This window comes from Jaculus jaculus, chromosome 9 (assembly GCF_020740685.1).
Source record: "Jaculus jaculus isolate mJacJac1 chromosome 9, mJacJac1.mat.Y.cur, whole genome shotgun sequence".
Classification (NCBI taxonomy): domain Eukaryota; kingdom Metazoa; phylum Chordata; class Mammalia; order Rodentia; family Dipodidae; genus Jaculus; species Jaculus jaculus.
In genome coordinates, this window is record NC_059110.1 from 77,116,647 (window position 1) to 77,136,846 (window position 20,200).

At 46.9% G+C, this 20,200-nt stretch overlaps 1 protein-coding gene across 1 annotated transcript; it reads right to left on the reverse strand.

Moving 5' to 3' along the window:
• Nucleotides 1-1,486: 1,486 nt before the first annotated feature.
• On the reverse strand, nt 1,487-3,394 carry LOC123463527 (uncharacterized protein C2orf78-like). The gene has a single exon (XM_045159527.1). It carries the CDS (start codon nt 3,392-3,394, stop codon nt 1,487-1,489), a length of 1,908 nt encoding a protein of 635 aa, XP_045015462.1.
• Nucleotides 3,395-20,200: the final 16,806 nt, after the last annotated feature.

Genomic DNA, 20,200 nt, shown 5'->3' on the forward strand with positions numbered 1-20,200 from the left:
TGACCTTCACCTCAAAATGATACTCCTACTCTACCATGTGAGAGCGGGGATTCAAGGCATGCGCGAGCTTGCCCGGTTAGCTGTCCAGTCTCAGTGGTTGTAATCTCTCAGGCAGTTGCAGGTGAACGAGCAGAATGTTCAGCCCAGAGGTTTCATTGTTTTCCTTGCCATATCCCTGTGCTCGAACCAGTGATTTGTATGCGATACAACCCCGCACAAGATCTCAGGACACGCATTTACTAGCTAGCCTCTCACTCAAAATGCTTCTAGCCCAGAGCCTGCAAAGTTCTCTTTCACCCTCAGAAGCCAAACCTTCAGTCTGTAGGTCTTATGGCATTCATGCATTGCAACTCTGACCAGAATAGGCCATCCATCTGTGCTCCGAATACTGCAAGGTGACTCCTAGGCCAACATTTCAAATCCTACCCCATTTCTTCCTCAAAAATCCACCTCAAAAGGCAACAAGCCACACATTCATGTGTCTAGCAGCAGTGATCCCACTTGTCAGTGCCAACATTCCCTTTGCAGTGAGTTCACACTGCTGGCAGGAAACACCCAACAAAGAGCAGAGTGTGGGGAGAAAGGGTTGATGTTGGCTTACAGACCGGAAGGGAAGCTCCATGAATGCCAGTGGAAGCGATGGCATGAGCAGAGGATGGACATTGCATTCTGGCCAACCTCACATGCACAATAGGTACAGGAGAGTGTGCCAAACACTAGCGAGAGGAAACTGGCTATAAGTCTCATAAGCCCTCCAAGAACAGTACACTGCCTCCAGGAGGTCTGCATTCTCATTTGGACGTCAGACAGAAACTTAGCATTTGGAACACCTAAGCTTCTGGGGAAAACATGAATCAAACCACCACAGACAGAGAGAGAGAGGTTTGGCAACCAGGGTTTCATGCCACTGCAAATGAACACCCGGTTCATGTGCCCCCTAAAGCGTCTGGCTTTATGCGGGGAGTGGGGAATCGAATCCAGGCTCTTTGCAGACCTGTGCCTTTCACCTCAGACCCATCTTTGCAGCCAAAATATGCTTGTTGGAAAGTGTCCTCAAGCAACTACCATGTACTGTTACATATGTTATCATACACTAAAGGAGAAATTTCAGGAAACCTTAATAATTATAGTACAGGTATGTGGCTTGCCCTATTTGATGCAAATTTTATTATGTTTAACTATTAGATAGATACCTGAGTTTGACTTCATACTATATACATTTTAGAAGGTAGTTTGCACAGAAAACTAAGATAAATACTATTAACGGTCTGCCAAGTACCTCAAGTGACAACTTCTCATCTGTTAATGAGTTCAACTACATTTGTAACAATTGCAGGGACATCCATATGTCTGTCTACCTCCATATTACTCTCTCTAAGTGTATATCTCTACCTGTCTATGATGAATATCTATGCATCCAGAGCTATACCTGTCTATAACTGTGTGGAAACTAAGGTGACCAATGTGTCCAACGGTATAGCTGCTCTTAGATCATATACCCATAATATTCAGAAATTTCCATGTCCCTTTCCCTCTGAACAAAGTACTGAACTCTGCCCAGGGCAGTGTACTGGGCCGCGTTCTCACGCTCCCGCTGAGCCCTCCTCTTCATGGCCTCGCGCTCTGGCCTCTGCTCATCTGTGATGGGGGTGGACTCAACTGGCCCTGGAAAATCGACTTTCCTCCATGGTATTGGCTGGCGGCTGAAGTCTTCCAAGAGATACTGGGTGTTTGCGTTGGGAAGTGAGTGGACCTTGGTCGGTGCCGTGGAAACAGGCTCCTTGTGCAGAGAAGTGCAGGATGAGATCTTGTAGGGAGCTGGCCTACAGGCAACAGACTGAGAGACCCCATGCTGGGTAGGGTGGTTGAAGCCTGGTCTGGGGAGACTGCTGGAAACTGGCCCAGCAGTGAAAGTTGTGCTGGCAGGAGCTGCTTGTGATGGCTTGACTGCAGGCGGCTGAGCAGGGTTCGATGGAGGCCTGGCAGGGTCAGGTGCCGGGGCCCTCTGTGAAGCCAGGGAGTGTGGCCTCCTAGGAGCAAGGCGAGCTTGGGGCTTGTCCATGCTAAGAAAGGGCAAAGGCACTAACTTGACCTTCCCAGGTGGGGGCAGCTCACACTGGGAGGGAGAACGCCGCTCTGTGCCAACACTGCCCTCTGGTTTCTGGCCTTTGCCTTGGGTTTGCTCAGTCCCTGTCTCCTGGCATGGGATCCGCAGCCCGGATTGGAGGCCTGGGGATGGTTTGGGCTCTGTGCTGCAGCGTGTGTTGCCCAGAGCCCGGCAGGAAGAGAGCCCTGTTTTCGGCTCCATCTTCTTCCCCAGGGCGTGGAAGACCTGCACTGACTCCAGCATGTGCATGCCCAGGGAGCTGCGAGGCTTTTTAAAGAACTCTTGGCAGAGCTCAGGTGGATGGCCCTTCCTCCTCTTGGCCCTGGGGATGGGCGGCTTCTCTTCTGCTCTCGCCTTGCCCCCTGCCGTCTTTTGCTCTTCACATGTCTTGGACTTCCTTGCTCTGGGCCTTCTGGGCCTTTCCTGGCCAGGGCCCTGAGCTTTCTTGGGCCTGCCGGGTGTGGCTTTCTGAGCTCTGTGGAGGGAATGCTTGGCTGTGATGTCGGGAGCCCTGTCACTGGCTGTAGCACTGCCAACAAGCACCTCTCCCTCCTCTCCCTCCGCCTGGCCCTCTGGGTCCTGGCGCTGCAATTTGGCCTTGGGAGCTTCGTCCCTTAAGTCAGACACTTTCTCCTTTTCCTCCCTCTCTAGACGCGGGGGGCCCTCCATGAAAGTGCTGCTCACCTGCACCTCACTCGCCTCTGTGCTTCCTGGAATTTGGGGCTTAGTTGGTGCTGGAAAGTCAGTATCGGTCACAGGGCTGAAGGGCTGGGCAAGCCAGACATCTTCCCCCAGAATTCTCAGGTCTTCAGAACCTCTGTTAGATTCCAGTCCTCCCTCCAGTGCCCACTCGTCCTTGAAACTTTGGCAGCTCTCTCCCAAGTGGGCATTTTGGGAACCAGGAGTGTTCCCTGGGCTCACCGATTCAGTGGGGGAACGGATGTCACAGGTATTGGGCATTTGTAACGGGAGGAGGACAGGATCTTCTTGCTCATCTTTTGAAGTCTGGTAGGCACCCAGAGGTTGTGCGATCTCAGTTGGAATAGCCTCCAAAATCGCATTGTCTGCTTGTTTAGCACGTGGAGCAGGAGGCAAGGCCAGGAAGCGAGAAGGGCTTTGAACTGGAGATTCGGAAATGTCCCAGCACTCAGATGCTGGCTTACTCTCCAATGTGCACGATTTGGCAAGTTGTGACGTTTGTGGCAGGCAGAATGTCTGGCTTTCAGTTAGCATTCCCAGGGATGTTTCCAGTGTCAGGTTAGCATCCAAGTCCTGAGAATCTGCCATCGCTGTAAAGAAATCAAAAGAGGGACGTCAGTCCTGTGAGGCGAGATGATCCGCTTCCACCCACCCACCCAGCCCTCCATCCAGGAACCTGCCCACAGTGCCAGGCATTGCCTTGGCTCCTCTACAGCACCATGGACGGCACCCTGACTTGACATGTTTGCTTGCTGTTGCTTGGGATCGATCATGTGAGGCCTGGCTTTGTAGCGTTTCCTTGTGTTTCCTGGTAGTATTGTCGGTGAAAGAATTCAAACAAATACGAAATGTTTTGGCCTTGGAACATGGGTCAGATGTAGAACATCCACCCCTATGCTCTTGGCCTGTGTTGACTTCCGTAGTAACATCAAGACAGAAGAAGTTGTGCGATGACTAGCATTCTCATTCAGGGAACATGGCTCCCTCTACTGAGAGTGTAAGCACAGGTCACCAGGGAGAGAGACAGCAGAGTACTTCCCTGTGAAATTCATGAGCATGGACAGTCTGAGTCTTGTTGTTGGGAACAGATACCTGAGGATCAGGCCTTCACTTCTGATGCCATTTAAGGAAAGTACTTTTCACTGCACAAGTACTTTTGAAATGACCTGCTCGGAGGAATAAAGTAGATGAGCATGGGAAGGCATTAAGTATGGACATGGAGGGGGACTGATTTCCTCTGATGAGAGGGAGGCGTGGCTGCAGTGTGCTTGTAGAGGTATCTTTAGTGCTACGTGGAAGGCCGTTACGGCGTTCTGCATCCCCACCCTGAGTAGAAAACTGCAGTGGTGTGTGCGGAGGGCAAGCAGGACTTTGGAACGTCCAGATTCCGATTCTACCATGTGTGGAATCCCCACAGATTTGACGGTTCTCTGGATTTGTGTTTTTATGATGTTTTGAGAGAGAGGAAGAGTCAGATAGAGACAATGGGTGCAGCACGGCCGCCGGATGTATGCGCAACCTTGTGCATCTGGTTCAAGTGGGTCCTGGAGAATGAAACCTGGGTCCTTAGGCTTCGCAGGTAAGCAGGTTAAGCACTCGGCAGTCTCTCGGGCGCTCTACTGTTGTTTGGAACACTCATGCCTTTCCTTCTGTCTGTTTGTACTCACCTTGACAGCTCGTTCTCGAGGTGCACTGAGCAGGCGCAGAATAGGAGACGGCAGAGATGGGAACCGCTGAAGGGACACTTGTGGGGGGCATCTCCCTCACCAGCATCATAATTTCTGGTTGCGGGGCACAGGCCCCACCACCTCCTTGTCTCCCAGAGACATAGGACTGCAGGCAGGGTCCAACTTCCCCACACATCCAAACGTTCGGGGTGTTTGGATCATTGTAATAGACCTGACTGCCTCCCTGGTAGGGAAGAGGCAGGCTATGTGGATGATGTGGAATGTGAGAAGTTGTCTGTTGAACACGTGTGCCATGCAGTGTTAGGTACCCGGCCACAGTGGTATTGGCACAGGAAGTCTCACCACTCAGGGCTGCCATAGACATTGAAGGACCTGAGGTGCCCTGATCGAGGATTGTCACCATGGCAGGCCCAAGTGAAGATGTTCTGCCCCCGGCGCTTCTTGAGGACTGCCACTCAAAAGCACCTGCAGAGGGGGCAGCTGACATGGAGAGGAGGCTGGGGCCCGGGAACCCGGCCAACGTGTTTGTGCCAGGATGTTGGTAAAGGTAGGCACTACGGGGGAGTGGCTGGAGAACAGCCCCAGAGCCTGGTGGTAGGAGCCATGCTGAGCTGATGGCTGGTGCAGAGGCTCTGGTGAGTGCGTACACACTTCCTGTTAGGGAAGGTGCATTGCTCACCACAGGAACCGAGAGCTGCTGGGCTCTCATTGTGGCTGGTAAATAGATATTCTGGAAGTTTTCTGTAGAAATGGGGAAAACAAAGATAAAAAATGATGAGATTGAGAATGTTGAAGGAAGAACAGAATTATCTCTGTGTTATTCTGATAGGAGGCCTCCAAAGGAACCCCCTGGTTCAGGGGTTTAGGAGGGTACTAAGTGTGGAGTAGGTGGCCTGTTCTGAGGCCTACTCTCCTGACGTGGACAAAGCAGACCCACGTGGTCAGGGTCAAGCACAGTTCCCTTGCTAGATGCCCTCGCTCTAGCCTGCACTTGCTCTAGTAATGCCTCTCATCAGTGTTTTGAGTGAAGGCGTTATGAAGTCTGACTCCTTGGGCAACTTGTAATGTCCCCATCTTCGGAGTGAGGAAAGTAAGGATCTGGAGGTCAGTCTGAAGCGTTCAAGTTCTCCCATGTTACTTACTATCAGTACCAGATCGCATCCCCCTCATGGCTCCCTTGCCAGGACATGATCCTGTGGTCAAAAAATCAGAAAGTGGGGGTAGTGGAAGCTTGTTGTCTGGACAGGGCCTAACTCTGTAGTTCATGCTGTCTTGTAGCTCCTGCTGGAGTGCAGGGCGATCTCTGAGTCCTGCTATCCTTGGGCCTCCTCCCCGTTGTGACCAGGGTTCGGGCACAAGCCACAGTATCAGCACCACATGGAACTTTCCACATAAGCGTTCTTGTGTCACTCATGAGACAACAGTGCCGCTGTGGTCATGGCCATCTTTCACACCTCGTGAGCCTGCAGCTACGTTGCCACTGATTCGAGGCCCCTTACAGCTCAGTTCAGGTGGCAAGTGGGCAGGTCTCCTTTAATCTCTTCACACTGACCTCCGGTACTAGTTCTAGATGGCTCCCTGACAGTTTCTCGTGGAGTGCATTTTTAAAAAATATTTTGCTTCCCCAGGTTCAACTTACTCATTGATGGGGGGGTGTGGTGGTGTCATAGTGATTGCTAGTAGGTGAACAACAGAAACATAGAGTATGATTACCCCTAGAGAACAGAGTACACTCCGAAAAGACTGACAGAAATGAGAAACACAGTGTTTCTGTCCAAAGGAACGGGGAGATATTGATGAAATTTCCGCATAAACTAGCATCAAATTTCAGTCCTATACCACATTGCGTTATGATACAAGGACTATTGTGAGACCGAACATTGTCAGGGATAGGAGTGATGAAGGACATTGCTCAAGGCAGGACACCTTTGAATAGAAAAATGTATATAAACATATAGACAGTTTTCCCACCGTGCGTGCTCATATATGGGTGCAATTCCAGCACAACACCTGGAAGATTGACTTGAGTTGAGTTTGAAGCCAGCATGTTGTGAGCCACGGAGTCCCAGCACAGTCTGAGGTATCATATCAGAACCCAGTTAAGAATACAAGCACATATTTTTTGTATCGTATTGAACTGTTCAGCGTGGCCTCAAACTTGCAAACGTGTCTCCAGAGCCTCGTGGGAATCTGGGATTGGAGGCACATTGGCGCCACCTGGATGACCTTGGAATAAGTGCCCGTGAGTACATCTGTTCAGACAAACACTACCTGTGCAGCAAGCAGCGCAACCCAGTGAGGAAACCTACGGGCACCAGTCATTAGTTCAAACAAACATTTCAGGGAGACTGCTATGAAGCTGGGCACCTGTCCCACCAGCACCGAGCATACTGAGGAGAAGGAGTGCTGGAGTCCAGGTGTCGCTGGCCAGTCTGGGCTACATAGTGAGACCTTGCGATAATAAATCAAGACCACAAGACAGCATGGTGACTGTGGGGAATACAAATACAGCGTCAAGTTATGCATTATTGTACTCGTTCCTCCCTCTCTGCATATTACCCACCGTGTAACCGATCAGATTGATCGGAAGATATTTTACTTCACATAGGCATACCACAAGGGTTTGAATACTTACAGGGGATTGTGGAAGTTTTGTGCTCACAATGAGTTTTCAGTCATTGTCTACATGAAGGGAAGCTGTTCTACTAATGAGGAGAAATCCTTCTCAGGTAGAACATGATTAATTGGTTCAGGGCGTGGGGAAAAGGATCCGCAGTTACATGTGCTTGCTTGCAAAGCTTTATGGCTCAGGATCAATTCCCCAGTAGGCACGTAAAGCCAGGTCCACAAAGTGGCACATGAACCTGGAGTTTGTTTGCAGTGGCTAGAGGCCCTGGCGTGTACATACTGCCTCTGACCTTCTGTCTCTGCCTCCCATCACTCTGCCAAATAAATAAATGAATGAATGATAATGTTTAGAGGTCCAAATGTTTATGTTATCTTGGCCTAGAGTAGCTCTGATCTTCTGTGGTCCCTGTGCCCATGACTCCTGGGCGGTGGGGTTACACACTTGAATGTCTATGTGAGAAAGTATGATTTGTACACGTACTTATAAATTGCCTCCATTCCAAACATCACAATCACAGTCCACAGTCAATAGGCGCCAACCCCAACCACCAAAGGCTTCTTCCCCAACTAGCTTCCATTCTGTGTCATACCCCTTCCCAACCTCAGCTCTCTTCCTAGTCCATTGATCTAAGCAGTCACAGAAGACACTGTCCCTTGTCCTTCTCTGAGCACATTTCACTCTCTAGTCTCTGTGTTGGTTTGAACTTTTATCCGGATGCGGCAGCACACGAGGCATAGTGTGAGAAAGTACATGATGTGTCCAAAGTCACAGACCTCATGGATATCAGCGCTCAAACTGCAGTTGTGATCCATAGCTCAGTACTTTCCCCATTCTTGCAGGCTATTTGAGGATGCTTTGTTGAGGCGTGTGTGTCATCTAATAAAACCAAACTTAACCTTATTTTTTTCTTACCTGACATAGTCAGAGGAGAAGCGATATTCCCCTGTCTCACAAGGGATTTGGATAGAGTCCTTGGACCTTTCTGGGAACCAGAAATCATCCGCACACGTGTCCAGTAAGAAGAACACAGTTAACCGGTCACTGGCCACTTGCGATGATCCAAATTTGTTTACAGGCAGCTCCGTGGAAACCTCAAGATTCTACCAGGTGGTGATTGGTCTAGAGGGACAATGATGTCATAGGCTGTTAGTAGCCAATCGGCAGGTCGGCTGTCCGTGAAAAGACAGGATATGGTGGAGAGAATGGCATGGGGTTTATCAATGCCGCAGGCAGGTAAGACCTTGGCAAGTGACAGTCCACATGAAAGACCTGATAGTCCTTGCTTCCCTTGGTTCTTTTATTTGTGGAATGCAACTGCATGTTTCTAATAAACGCTCAGGAGGAAAGATTTTACCCTTTGTATGGGTCATTTCACTTTCCAGTAGATCCTGAGCACCAGAATATGATTATACGTACAGGTACAGCTGGCCTCCTTGTGGAGGAAGGAAAGAGACGAGTGTAGGCTGGGCACGTGTGGTGGTTCTGAAACCATTTCAGTTCACCTGATGGGAGATGCGATGGCAGCTCAGAAGGAGAGAGGAGGGATACAGAGCAGTCTTTCCTGCTTTGAAGAAGACGGTGAATGAAGGTCATCACATGCACCTTGCAGGGGTGATGACGGTCAAGGCGCTTCTCTTTAGTTTCTTCTTGATATCTCCCTTGCTTGTGCCACCCTGGTTCATCTGGACTCACATCTTGTGCCAATTCCTTCTCCTGTTCACTGAGAAATTGTGTTTGCCAAAGCTTGGGTTTGCAAGCTTGGGTTTCCTGATGCGCCTGGCTGTTACTTCCGGTGATCTTCCAGAAGCAGCGGTCTTCAGGACAGGGTCCACACGGATTCTGAACATCACAGGCAACACCAGATGGGGCAGAGGATGCTGCTGACTGTATAAATCCCTATCTCCCACTTTGCGATTGACTTCTGCCTCCTCTTCACTATGTCTTTAGGATTTGTCCTCGTCCTTCTCCTGCTCATCCTGCTCCTCTTCTACACATTCTCCCCATAACTCCTCATCTTCTTTTGACACTTTGAATCAGGGTCTAACTCCATAATGCATGGTGACCTCGTACTCTCTTGAGGTCCAAGCTGTCCTTGACCTGATGCGCATTCCTCCTGCTTCAGCCTCCTGAGTGATAAGACCACAAGGTGTGAGCCAGTACAACCCCGTGTTGTGTGTATTCTCACAGAGGGACATGTGTGTGGTAGTTAGTGAAACTTCCTGCCCTTCGCAGCAGTTTCTACGGAACATGAGGTCTTGAGCATTCTCTGCCATGCTGGGGTGTGAGTTGGGGTAAATGGAGTGGAGGCAGAGGACCACACGGGAGAGTCGCCCTTAGAGAAGAAGACGTTGTGCGAGGGCGTGCTGCAGGTGCACTGACGTCATCTCCATGAGCATGTGTGGGTTCCTGGGAGCAATGGGTCCAACCGGTAGCCGCGTACAGTGTTAATGGTACACACAGCTGGATAGGCCACGCGTTGCTGTGTATGTCGTTGCCTGTAGGATAGAGGAAATTTGGGTTCACATGGAAGAACCTTGACTACCAGGTCATCTCCCTGCCCGTCTTGTGGTTTTTGGAGTCAGGGTATCACAAAGAACTGCCTGGTGGAATGGAACTCTTAATTCTCCTGACTCGCCCTTCTGTAAGCTGAGTTTATGGACAGGTACTGCCATGACCTGCTTGGGATGTGTGTCAGAGGCAGGAGGCTAGGGACTTTCTGTTGATCAGTAGTAGTTAGTAGTAGGCACTGAGCATCGGGTGTTAACTACAGTCCACTCAGTTGAGCTTCTATTTCACTGTTTGACATGTGACTTTTTATAAGTGACTTTGGACTTTTTAATTGACCTGAGACCGTGTATATGACCTGTCACTGAAAGTGATTGTGAATGTTCAAGTAACCTGCAACTGTGTACGTAACCTCTGCTTGTGTAATGGTCCCGTCACTGTGTATTTGACCTGCAAGTGACAGCGAGTGGCAACTGAGTCAGTGACCTGTGACTGTGTACATGACTTCTCATTCTGTAAATGACATGTGACTATGTCGGTGTCCTGTGACTATGTACGTGAATTACCACTGTGTAAATGATGTTTCACTGTGACAGCGAGCCGTGACTGTGAAAAGGTGCTACCACTGAGTAAATGATGTTTCACCGTGGCAGTGACCTGTGACTGTGTACGTGACCTGAGCCAGTGTCCTGTGACTGTGTATGTGGTCTGCTTCTATGTAACTGTCTCAAAACGGCGTATGTGACATGCGTATAGGTAAGTGAAAGTTACCAGTTACTGTGGGCCTTGCCTTGCTGTAAGTGACCTCTGATTGTGTAATGGTACTGTCAGTGTATATGGCAGCTGTAAGTGAACGTGACCTCAACTGGGTAAGTGATCTGTGACTGTGTAAGTGACATGTCAGTATGTAAATGACATGCGACGGTGTTGCTGTCCTGTGAAGACGTAAGTGAAATACCACTGTGTAAATGATGTTTCACTGTGACAGTGCCCTATGAATGTGTGAGGTTAATAACACTGTGTAAATGAGTTTTCACTCTGTAAGCGACCTGGGCCTGGGTAACTGACCAGGGACTATACAAGTGTCCTGTGACTGTATAAGTGACCTGTGTATAGGTAAATTGGCTTTGACTGTTAGAGACCCTGTTACTGTGTGGCTTGCCTTGTGTAAGTGGTCTGTAATTGTGCTTGTGACCTGTCATTGTCTAAGCAACTTGTCACAGTGTAAGGAAGCTCAATAGAACCACTGGTCCCCTCAGGTTGGGGTTTGGTGTAACCTTTGTTAAGGTGCTGTATCTGGGGTGAATAGGCATTTGCTCACATCTCTTTAGGAATTACTGGACATATTAGCATAGTTCTCTCCCTCTCCTCTTTTCTTCTGTTTCTTGGTGTTTTTATTTTTGAGGTTGGTTGGTTGGTTGTTTTTCTGTTGCTAAACATTCCGAAATGTGGTACATGTCTGAATTCTGAAACCTCGGTGTCTCTGGAGTTTCAAGAAAATATGTCATCACATATATTGTGGTTTCATCCTGGGTGAGCCTCCAGAGGTCTGGGATTGTCTAAGGTGCGGAATCGAATGTCGTTCCCTCATTTTGTTCGTTCTACCTTTAGCCCAAACTGCCTCATTACATATGACCTGATCTGGCCATTGTTCCATTGCCTTTCGTGCCTCTACATTCCCATATCAAGCAAACCTAATTATGAGTCTCTGGTTGTTTCTATACTGTCTCATGCAGCACTAATATATCTTAATGGATACTCTGTTATCAGCGTTCCTACATCGTAGAGTGATTGGACATTAAGAGGTGTTTGATATTTGGCCCATATGCTGTGTTCCTAGTGGGCCGTTCAGTGGTTGACTTGGACTGGACCTGGTGCCCGAGAAAAGATGACATGTACAAAAACATAAATAGGCCTCAGAGATGGCTCACTGGATAACGTCCTTGCCCCTAAAACCTAACAACCTGGATCTCCTTCCGTACTGCCCACATTAAACCACATGTTCAAAGTGGCCCATGCATCTGGGGTTTGGGCAGCAGCTAGTAACTTGGTACACCATTCTCTCTCAGTCTGTACCGCCCCTCTTTATCCTTCCACATAAATATTAGCAATGTGCAAATAAGCTTGTTGAATGCAGCAAGTTCCTTCAGTGTCACAAACAAAGGGGATTAAAATTTTTTCTCTCAGTCAAAATGCCAGAATTGTAGAACCCATGGCAAAAGCAAAGCAAACATTAATTTGAGGTTCCTTTCAGTGACGAGGTCTTGGAAGTGTCTGTGTCTCTGTGTATCTGCTTTGAGTGTTCTCTGTGTCTGTCTCCATAACACTTGTGCTGATACGAGAAAGTGGCTCTTGCTCATTTCCCCAGCAGCTCTCTGGTTTCAGCAGGGGCTCTGGTCTGGTGCAATGGGCTGATTCTCTCCCCAGTTCTGTGTCCATCTGAAAAACAGAAGCAAAATCTCCAGTGGACAGCCGTGGACAGTGAGGTCAGTGCAAGATATGTGGACTTCCATAATTTTTTGAGAGGAGTTTAATAATTGTGGGCACCTTTGAACCCCCCTCTTGGTGGGAGTTGCATATTGGAGAGCAGGGTCCATTTTGGTTACGGGTCTGACGTGCATCCCCATTCCAGGTTTGAGTTCCTTTCCACTGAGTGGATCCATTAGCCCAATTAGGAACACTTGGTAACCCCCCATGGCTATGTGGCACTATTGTACTTTTGTGAGCATCACATCAGGTTGATTTCTGCTGAGGAGCTGAGACCATGAGTTGCTTACACAGATGTTGTTGATTTTCCCGTAGTCGCTCATGTTATACCTTCTGCCACTAGAAAAGCCAACTATCTGTGGGTTGACTCTCTTGTGCTTCCTAGCCAGGTTGCTCCATGTTCCGTCCCAACATCATATGGTGTATTCAGCAGTAGGGTCTTACCATTATAAACCTTTGTTACTTCAACAACTACTGTGTCAGAATTCTGTCTTCTTTCAGGCAACGTTGTTGGTCTCTCTGATCACAGCTCTTTGTGGGTGTTACCCATATGCTGGTATTTGGGTCCAGATTTTTGTTGCCCCTCCACACAACATTACCCTCCCCGTCTGCCCCTCCATCCCTGTGGTCCAGCCCTGGAGATGATTATGAGGTATGTTGGCATCTTGGGCTGAATGAGGTTGGGGGCCACAGATGAGAGAATCCATGTGAAAATTATCTGTCTGTGATTGGGTGAATTTGTTGGGGAAGACCTACTCCAAGAGGCTATGTTCTTCGAATTTCATTGTGTCACTTTTCCTAACTGGTGCATAGAATTCCGACATGTAGAAAAACCACTTCTTCGTTATATATTCATCTAATGATGGATATCTGGCCTCATTGCAGTTCTTAGCTACTATGGAATTAATAAACATAGTTGAGCAAATATCTCTGAGCTGAGGTTTGAGCCTTTAGGGTAAAAGCCCCAGTAAGACAACAACTGGGTATGTGGATGCATTTGTAGTCTTTCATTTTAGGAGTGTCCATTGGCATGGCTCAGGTAAAATTCGTGTGAGAGAGAGTGGGATGATCGAGGCATATTTGGGTCATTGTGCACAGAGACATGGCCTCTCCTCCATACTGATGGCCACGCTAAAATACAACTCCCACAATCCTCATGGGGGGATGGCAGGAGGACTAAGGATGCATCAATACGGGCTGTACACACTCTATTTACATAACTTTTAAAATATAAAAGAAACAAACGTTGAAAAACTACATCAATACGTGTCCTCTATATTTACTAATTATCTGAAGTAAGAGTGCAGGAAGTGAAACCCTAGATGATCATTTAAAAGGATGTTTATAGGTACATTCCAAGTAATCTAGGAAGGGCTTTAGAGAGGGTTTTGTGGCTAAAGCGCTTGCCCGTGAATCCAAAACAGGTGTTTGATCTGTGTGCACAAGCCACAAAACCAGGTGCACAAAGGTGACACAAGTATAAGGCTGCATTAGTGCCAGGCATTTCATTGTGTTGGCTAAAGGCATGGAATGCCAGTCCCCTCTCTCCCTGTTTCCCAGAAAAAAAAAAAAAATCAAAGGGGCCACCCGAAATGTATGAAAAAACTCCAAACTCAAATAGGCAAGGTCTGGAGAGATAGCTTAGAAGTAAAGGCAGAAGTCATGGTGGGAGACAGATTGGGAGAGAGAGATTGTGTTTGTCTAGGTGTTCAGATAGCTCTTGCTGCCTGACAGAAACTCCAGGTGCATGTGGCACTTTGTGTATCTGGCCTTCGGTGATTAGTATGGAATCAAACCCAGGCCAGCAGGCTTGGCACATAAGCACCATCAAGCACTGATCATTCTCTCCCTCCAGGTGGTCCCTGTGGTCCATGAGAGGTGCACTTGAATTTCTTCTGGTGACCAAGGAAGACATTCACTCTTTTAAATCAGGTACTTGATCTCTAACACCAATCTAAAAACAAGCTGTGCCATCGTCTTTGCCAATGATCCTTGATATTAATGTTTCATACATCAGTTCTCATACTGCGCACTGATTGGAAGGTGTGTAGCTGTGTGGTACCTCACTGGATGAGAACTCAGATATTCACAACCTCAACTGCTGTGAGTGTCCAGCAGATTTCATGTTACCAACTTGGTCAAGAGAGCACCTTGTAGCTGGACCTTGAAGACAGAGGTTCAAAGGCTGTTTCTAATGTCCTCACTAATTCTCTGATGCTTCCTGCGCCCAAGTGACCGGGAGATACAGTCAGAGTTCTGAACATACTCTGCCCCTTCTGCTCAAGACAGGAGTCTCTTCCCCTTTCTCCTTTTACTTTCAGCCCATATATTTGGTGAGAAAACTTTAAGAGGAATAGATGGCCATGGTAGGAAACATTTTCATAAAGTTTGTAAGACCAAAGGAGCAGTGTTTTCATTTGAATGCCAACACGTTACAATTCATGGTACTATTTTGTGTGGATTGGTCCCATAGGCCTGAGTCATGAGAAATTCCTAGCATCTGAATATAGGTGCAGAGAACCTTGTCAGCTGAACAGGATGGATAGAGAAGTTTGGAGGGCACAAGGATTTTATTTATTTTGTTTTTATTGATTAGTTTTGTACTCAGCAAATGCAGTGCATTTGGTACCATTATTAGGCTCATCCATCACCTACCCTCTCCTCTTTGCCCCTCCTTTTTGAAGTATATGAGTCATGCATTCTGGAGTTAGCCCACAGTTATGGGTATGATAAAAGTCTGCATATCATGACCCAACATGTGGCTGTGACTTTCTTCCCTCCAGCTCTTCCACAAAATTTCCCTGAGCCATGTTGGGTACGTTTTGATCTGCTTCAGTGATGAGGTGTTGGGTGCCTCTGGGTGTCTGGATCTCTGATTTGGTTGCAGTTGATTTTGCCTTGTGTTGATCTCCTTCACACTTCTGCTGGTACCGGGTTCACCAAGAAAAAAGGACCCTTGCTTGTTTTGCCAAATGTTCTTGCACAAGTATTTTTGAATTGTTTTCTAATGTCTCCTAAAGTCCTGTGTATTCCAGAATTGTTCATTGGTGTGTTTTTGTGTGTGTGTGTGTGTGTGTGTGTGTGTGTGTAGAGCGCTGTTAGGCAGGGATTGTTGCTAATGGGAGGTTTGGAATCCTCATTCAGGAAAGTTAAACTATGAAGGAAGGGGAATGTGGGAGACTGGCCTCTGCAGAATTTGTTATTGCTTAGAGGCAGTCGAAGAGAGCTATTTGCTCTGCCACATGCTTCCCGCAGCTTCCATTCACCACACACAACAGAGGCTCAAAGCAGTGTGCCATCTGACCTTGGACTGCAATATGATCAGAAGAAAACTTTTGTCCCATATTCTTAATCATTTCGGGTATTTTTATTTTCATTAATACATTTTTGTGTGTGTGCATGTTCACAAGTGTGCAAATGTACTTGTGTGCACACATATGGATGCCAGAGCCTAACCTAAGTGTCATTCCTCAGGAAGACTCCTGGTTCTTGGTTTATGGAGCTATTATCTGCCTCCAACCCAGGCTGGTCTTCAGTTCACTATGTAGTCTCAGGCTGGCCTTGAACCCACTGCATTCCTCCCTCCTTGGTGCGATGAGTGCTGGGAGTGTCGATGTGTGCTTCCATGCCTGGCCTGGACCCCCTTTTCTGAAATTGGATATGAGACTATGGGTGCTTGGCCACACGGATTTCCCGTATCTACACCTACCCAGGCTTGAGAACGTGAGCATCTGCTACCGGACCTGGCATGTGTTCTGGGGACCAAGTGTAGCTCCTTTTGCTTGAAAAGCAAGACCTTTACCTACCGATGAAGGTCCCCAGTCTTTTTGTAAAATCTGTTATCAGCACGTATTTATCGCACCTGGCAACAGTATTTATATATGCATGGAATATTATGGATGTGTATATGTGTGTCCATGTAGATGACAAACCCTGTGCATGGGTGCAGTAGCCAGGGAGGACATTGGGTGTCATCCTCTATTGCCCTCCTGTGATAATTCTCGAGGTGGCATCAGACAAGTGTGGAGTTGTTACTTTTTATTTAGAATGTGGAAGAGTGAGCCTCAGGGATTTTCCTTTCTCCTGCCATTCAACATGTGAGTTACAGGCATGTGTGGAAGTGCAAGGCTTTTTATGTGGGTCTCAGGGATTGAACTCAGGTCCTAAGGTTTGCATAGCAACTATGTTTTCCATGCCAAATTAAATCCACATCTCCCAGATCTGTTTCGTAATGACAATTTCATTCAAGTGTGTTCTGTTTGACCATAACCACCCATCTCTCTACCTTTGTACTCTTTCATGCCTCAGGAACCTCATTTCTTCTACGAAATATAGGGAGACAAAGAGAAAGAGAAAGAGAAACAGGAGGGGGGGGGAGCGCGAGCCTGTTTTGTGAAGGTCAGAGGACTTCAAGTAATCTATGTCCTCATTTCCCTGACCCAGAGTTTCTTTCTATTGGGAATGAAATGTCACACTGCAAACAGATGACTGACAGGCTGACCCATTTGTTTGGGATTCTCCTGGATATTTCTACCACTGTTGTAGGCATCTTGGGATCACACATGCTTGTGCCACTTTATATCTGGTGTTACATTGGTGTTGGTGACTTGAACCTGACCCAGTAGGATTTGCCAAACAAGTCTTGTTATCAACTAGGGAATGCCCCAGCTACCCCTAATGTTTTTATTTCTGCATTTGTGCTCTATAGACATGATTTACATACGTAGGTAAAATGTAGGATTAGTAGATGAGGCAAAACATATCATAATTGGACTGCTGAGCCCCCCTCATTTTTCTTATTTTAATGATTGTCTACTGAAAACTTTTCTGAAAATATGACTTCATTCTTCATTATGGCTACATAAAATGTCATTGTATTCAATGTGTTTTGTGCATAATATCATTATTTTTAATGGGCATATAAGTCAGTTTCATATTTTGGCTATTGTGAATGCTGTTTCAGTAATCATGGAAAGGTGTGCACTTATCGCTCTAGTGTGCTGCTTTAGGACATATAAGTAGGTGTGTTTCGTCCCGATCATATGGTAGCTCTGTGTGTCTATGTGTATTTTGAGAAAAAGTGTCCTATGACTCAAGATGGCCTCAATCCTGCTACATCCCTGGGGTGGCATACGACTTCTGATCCTCCTGCATCAGCTGCCAAGTGCTGAGTTTGCCTGATTGTGCAGAGGTACATGGGTTCTGCAAAGATGTGGATTGAATCTTAGGATTTCAGATTTTCAATAGTTGATTGACAGAGAAAGAGAGAGAGAGAGAGAGAGAGAGAGATTGAGAGAGAGCAGGCACTGTAGGGCCTACAGCTACTGCCAAGGAACTCTGCATGCAGGTGCACAGGTCACCTTGAGCATCGGGTTACATGGGTCCTGACCAATGGAGCCTGGCTCTTTTCGGTTTGCAGGCAAGCACCAAAATCAGTAAGATATCTCTCCAGCCCAAACCTTGGGATTGCTGCTTGCTAGTCAAGTCGTATATACCTGAGCTATATCTCCAGCCCTTATTTACCTAAAGATCTCCATGTCAACAGATCACACAGACATTTGCATTTCAACATTTATTTTAGCACCATTTACAATTGAAAATTGGGGCACCAGCATAGTGGTCAATCACAGAGGAGTGTGTAAGGACATGTTGTACATATGTGCTATGGTATAGATGTCAACCATAAAACCAATCCTAGTTATGTTGTTTGCCAAAAAAGAAAGAAAACAGAGGTAATCAAGGTAATTGTGTCTCAGAAGAAAAGATAGCAAGTCTTGGATCCTATGTAGTTCCTACATTTTACCCAGACTCAGAGACTTATGTGCTCTGCTTGATAAAACATTGGAGAGAAAGTGTTCACGGACCAATGGGAATTCACAGGAAGAAGAGTGGAAAAGGGAGGGTTCCACTGTAGAAGGAGATATGATCCATGTAGCAAATATACTTTTTTAACAATCATTTTTATTGACAACTTGTGTACTTCCAGAAAATAAACCATGATATTTTCGTCCCATCCCCCACTTTCCCTTCACAACTCTGCTCTCCATCCTATACTCTCCCTCCCTCATTAGTCTCTTTGTAAGTTTCATGTCATCGTCTTTTTCTCCTGTTATGACAGTCTTGCGTAGAGGACACTGCAAGTCTCAAGTTTGGCCAAATAAGCCAAGCGACCGAAGGAGAGCAATAGTGGCATGTGACATCTGTTGGAAAACAACTGCTTTTGAATTGTACTGAATGCCTGCTCTGTGGGACGCAATCCACGCCTGCTACTGAAAACATAATCATACGTCTATGGCAGGGCAGGTGATGAGACTTATGTGTAGAAAGCCTGCTCTTGTCTGGATAAATGCCTATTTTATTGTCACCCAACTTCCTTGGAAGCTCTACACTAAATGTTCCTATTGTCATGTTAATGCTACTCTCACTTCTGCTTAGGGAAGCTTCACTTTGTGGATGGCCATGACTACTAGGATGACCCAAATGGCAACCTAGTGCTGCGATGAAGGGACAGAGGATTGTCCTGCAATGAAACAATTGACTCTTGGTTTCAACAAATAAAGAAATGTTTTATTTGGGAGAAAAAGAACTGCAGAGAAAGAGATAAAAAGAGAGACACAGTGTTGCAGTCAGTTCTGCCTTGCTGACAGTAAACACCTGACCGCGAGCAGATTGTGGGAAAAGAGGGATTTATTTTGCATTACAGACTTGAGGGGAAGCTACATGAAGGCAAGGGAAAATGATGGCATGGGCAGAGGGTGGACATCACCTCTGGCCAACATCAGATGGACAAGAGCTATGTCCGAGGTTGTAGAACATGGGCAAGAGCAATCTGGCTAGAACACCCATAAGCAGCCCCACAGATAGACACTGCTCCCGGAGGTGTTCATTCCCCCATTACCATCAGACTGATACCTAGCATCCAAAAATATCTATGTTTATGGTGAACACCTGAATCTAACTACCACATTCTGCCCTCGCCTCCATGAAGTGATAACCATAGATAATGTAGAATGGAATACATCCATCCAACTTCAAAAATCCCCATAGTTTTGAACCTATACCAAAGATCTTCAACATCCCCAAAGTCCAAGATGTATTAAGTGCGCAAAAATACAAAACAACAACACCGCCAACAACACAATACCCTATTTGTGAAGAAGAAACATCTACACTGGCATTGAGAAGAGCAAAGAAATATTCAACCAATTCAAGATTTAAACAGGGCAAATGTCAAGTGACAAGTCACTGGAATTTGAATTCTGCTCCTGGAGCTACACGCCTATGGTCTCAGAAAATTTCTTCGGTTGCATTAATTGTATATTTTAAAATTTGAGTTAGATCATACCTGGATGGGAATGAGAGACCCCCAGAGAGAGGATATGGGTACACCAATTCCTCTAGTCAATGGAATTTAACTCCAGACGTGTGTGCCACCCTGTAAGTCTGCACTGTGTGGGTACTGGCAAATCAAACCTGGGTCTTAGGCTTTGAAGGCAAGTGCCTTACGTGCTAAGACATCTGTCCAGCTCAAGCAGGGAATTTTTTTTACATGAGGTGTTAATGTACGTGGAACATCTGCTCTTACTGTGGATGGCGCTATTTTTTGAGGTACTTATCAGGACGGAATTACGTGGAGGAAGCAGCTGAGCTGCAGCGTCCATCTCTCTCCCTCTCTCTCTCTGTCTCCCTCTCTCTCTCTCTCTCTCTCTCTCTCTCTCTCTCTCTCTCTCTCTCTGCAGTTTGATCTCTCACTGTCTCCTGACAGTGCTACCAGAAGGCCAGGTTCTTCATGCTCCTGTTCCTATGGCCTCCCCACCCTGATGGAGGTGGAAGGTGAGTTCATTCCCTCCCACCCTTAACTCACTTCTACTCAGGTATTTGTGCACAACAATAAGAAAGTTTCTAAAAACTCCCGATTCCCTATCACGTAGTCCAACAAAAATGGTGTTGATGAAGGCAAAATGGCATTTGAACTCAAAACAGAGGACTTCCACTGTCGACGATACACTTGGAAACTAATGTGTATCATTGCTCTAAGCCGCTCTTACAGTATACAGCCCAAATACCGAGCATATTCCAGATTCT

Coding starts and splice junctions, on each gene's coding strand:
- LOC123463527 (XM_045159527.1), bottom strand. CDS start 3,394: ATGGCAGATTCTCAGGACTTGGATGCTAACCTGACACTGGAAACATCC.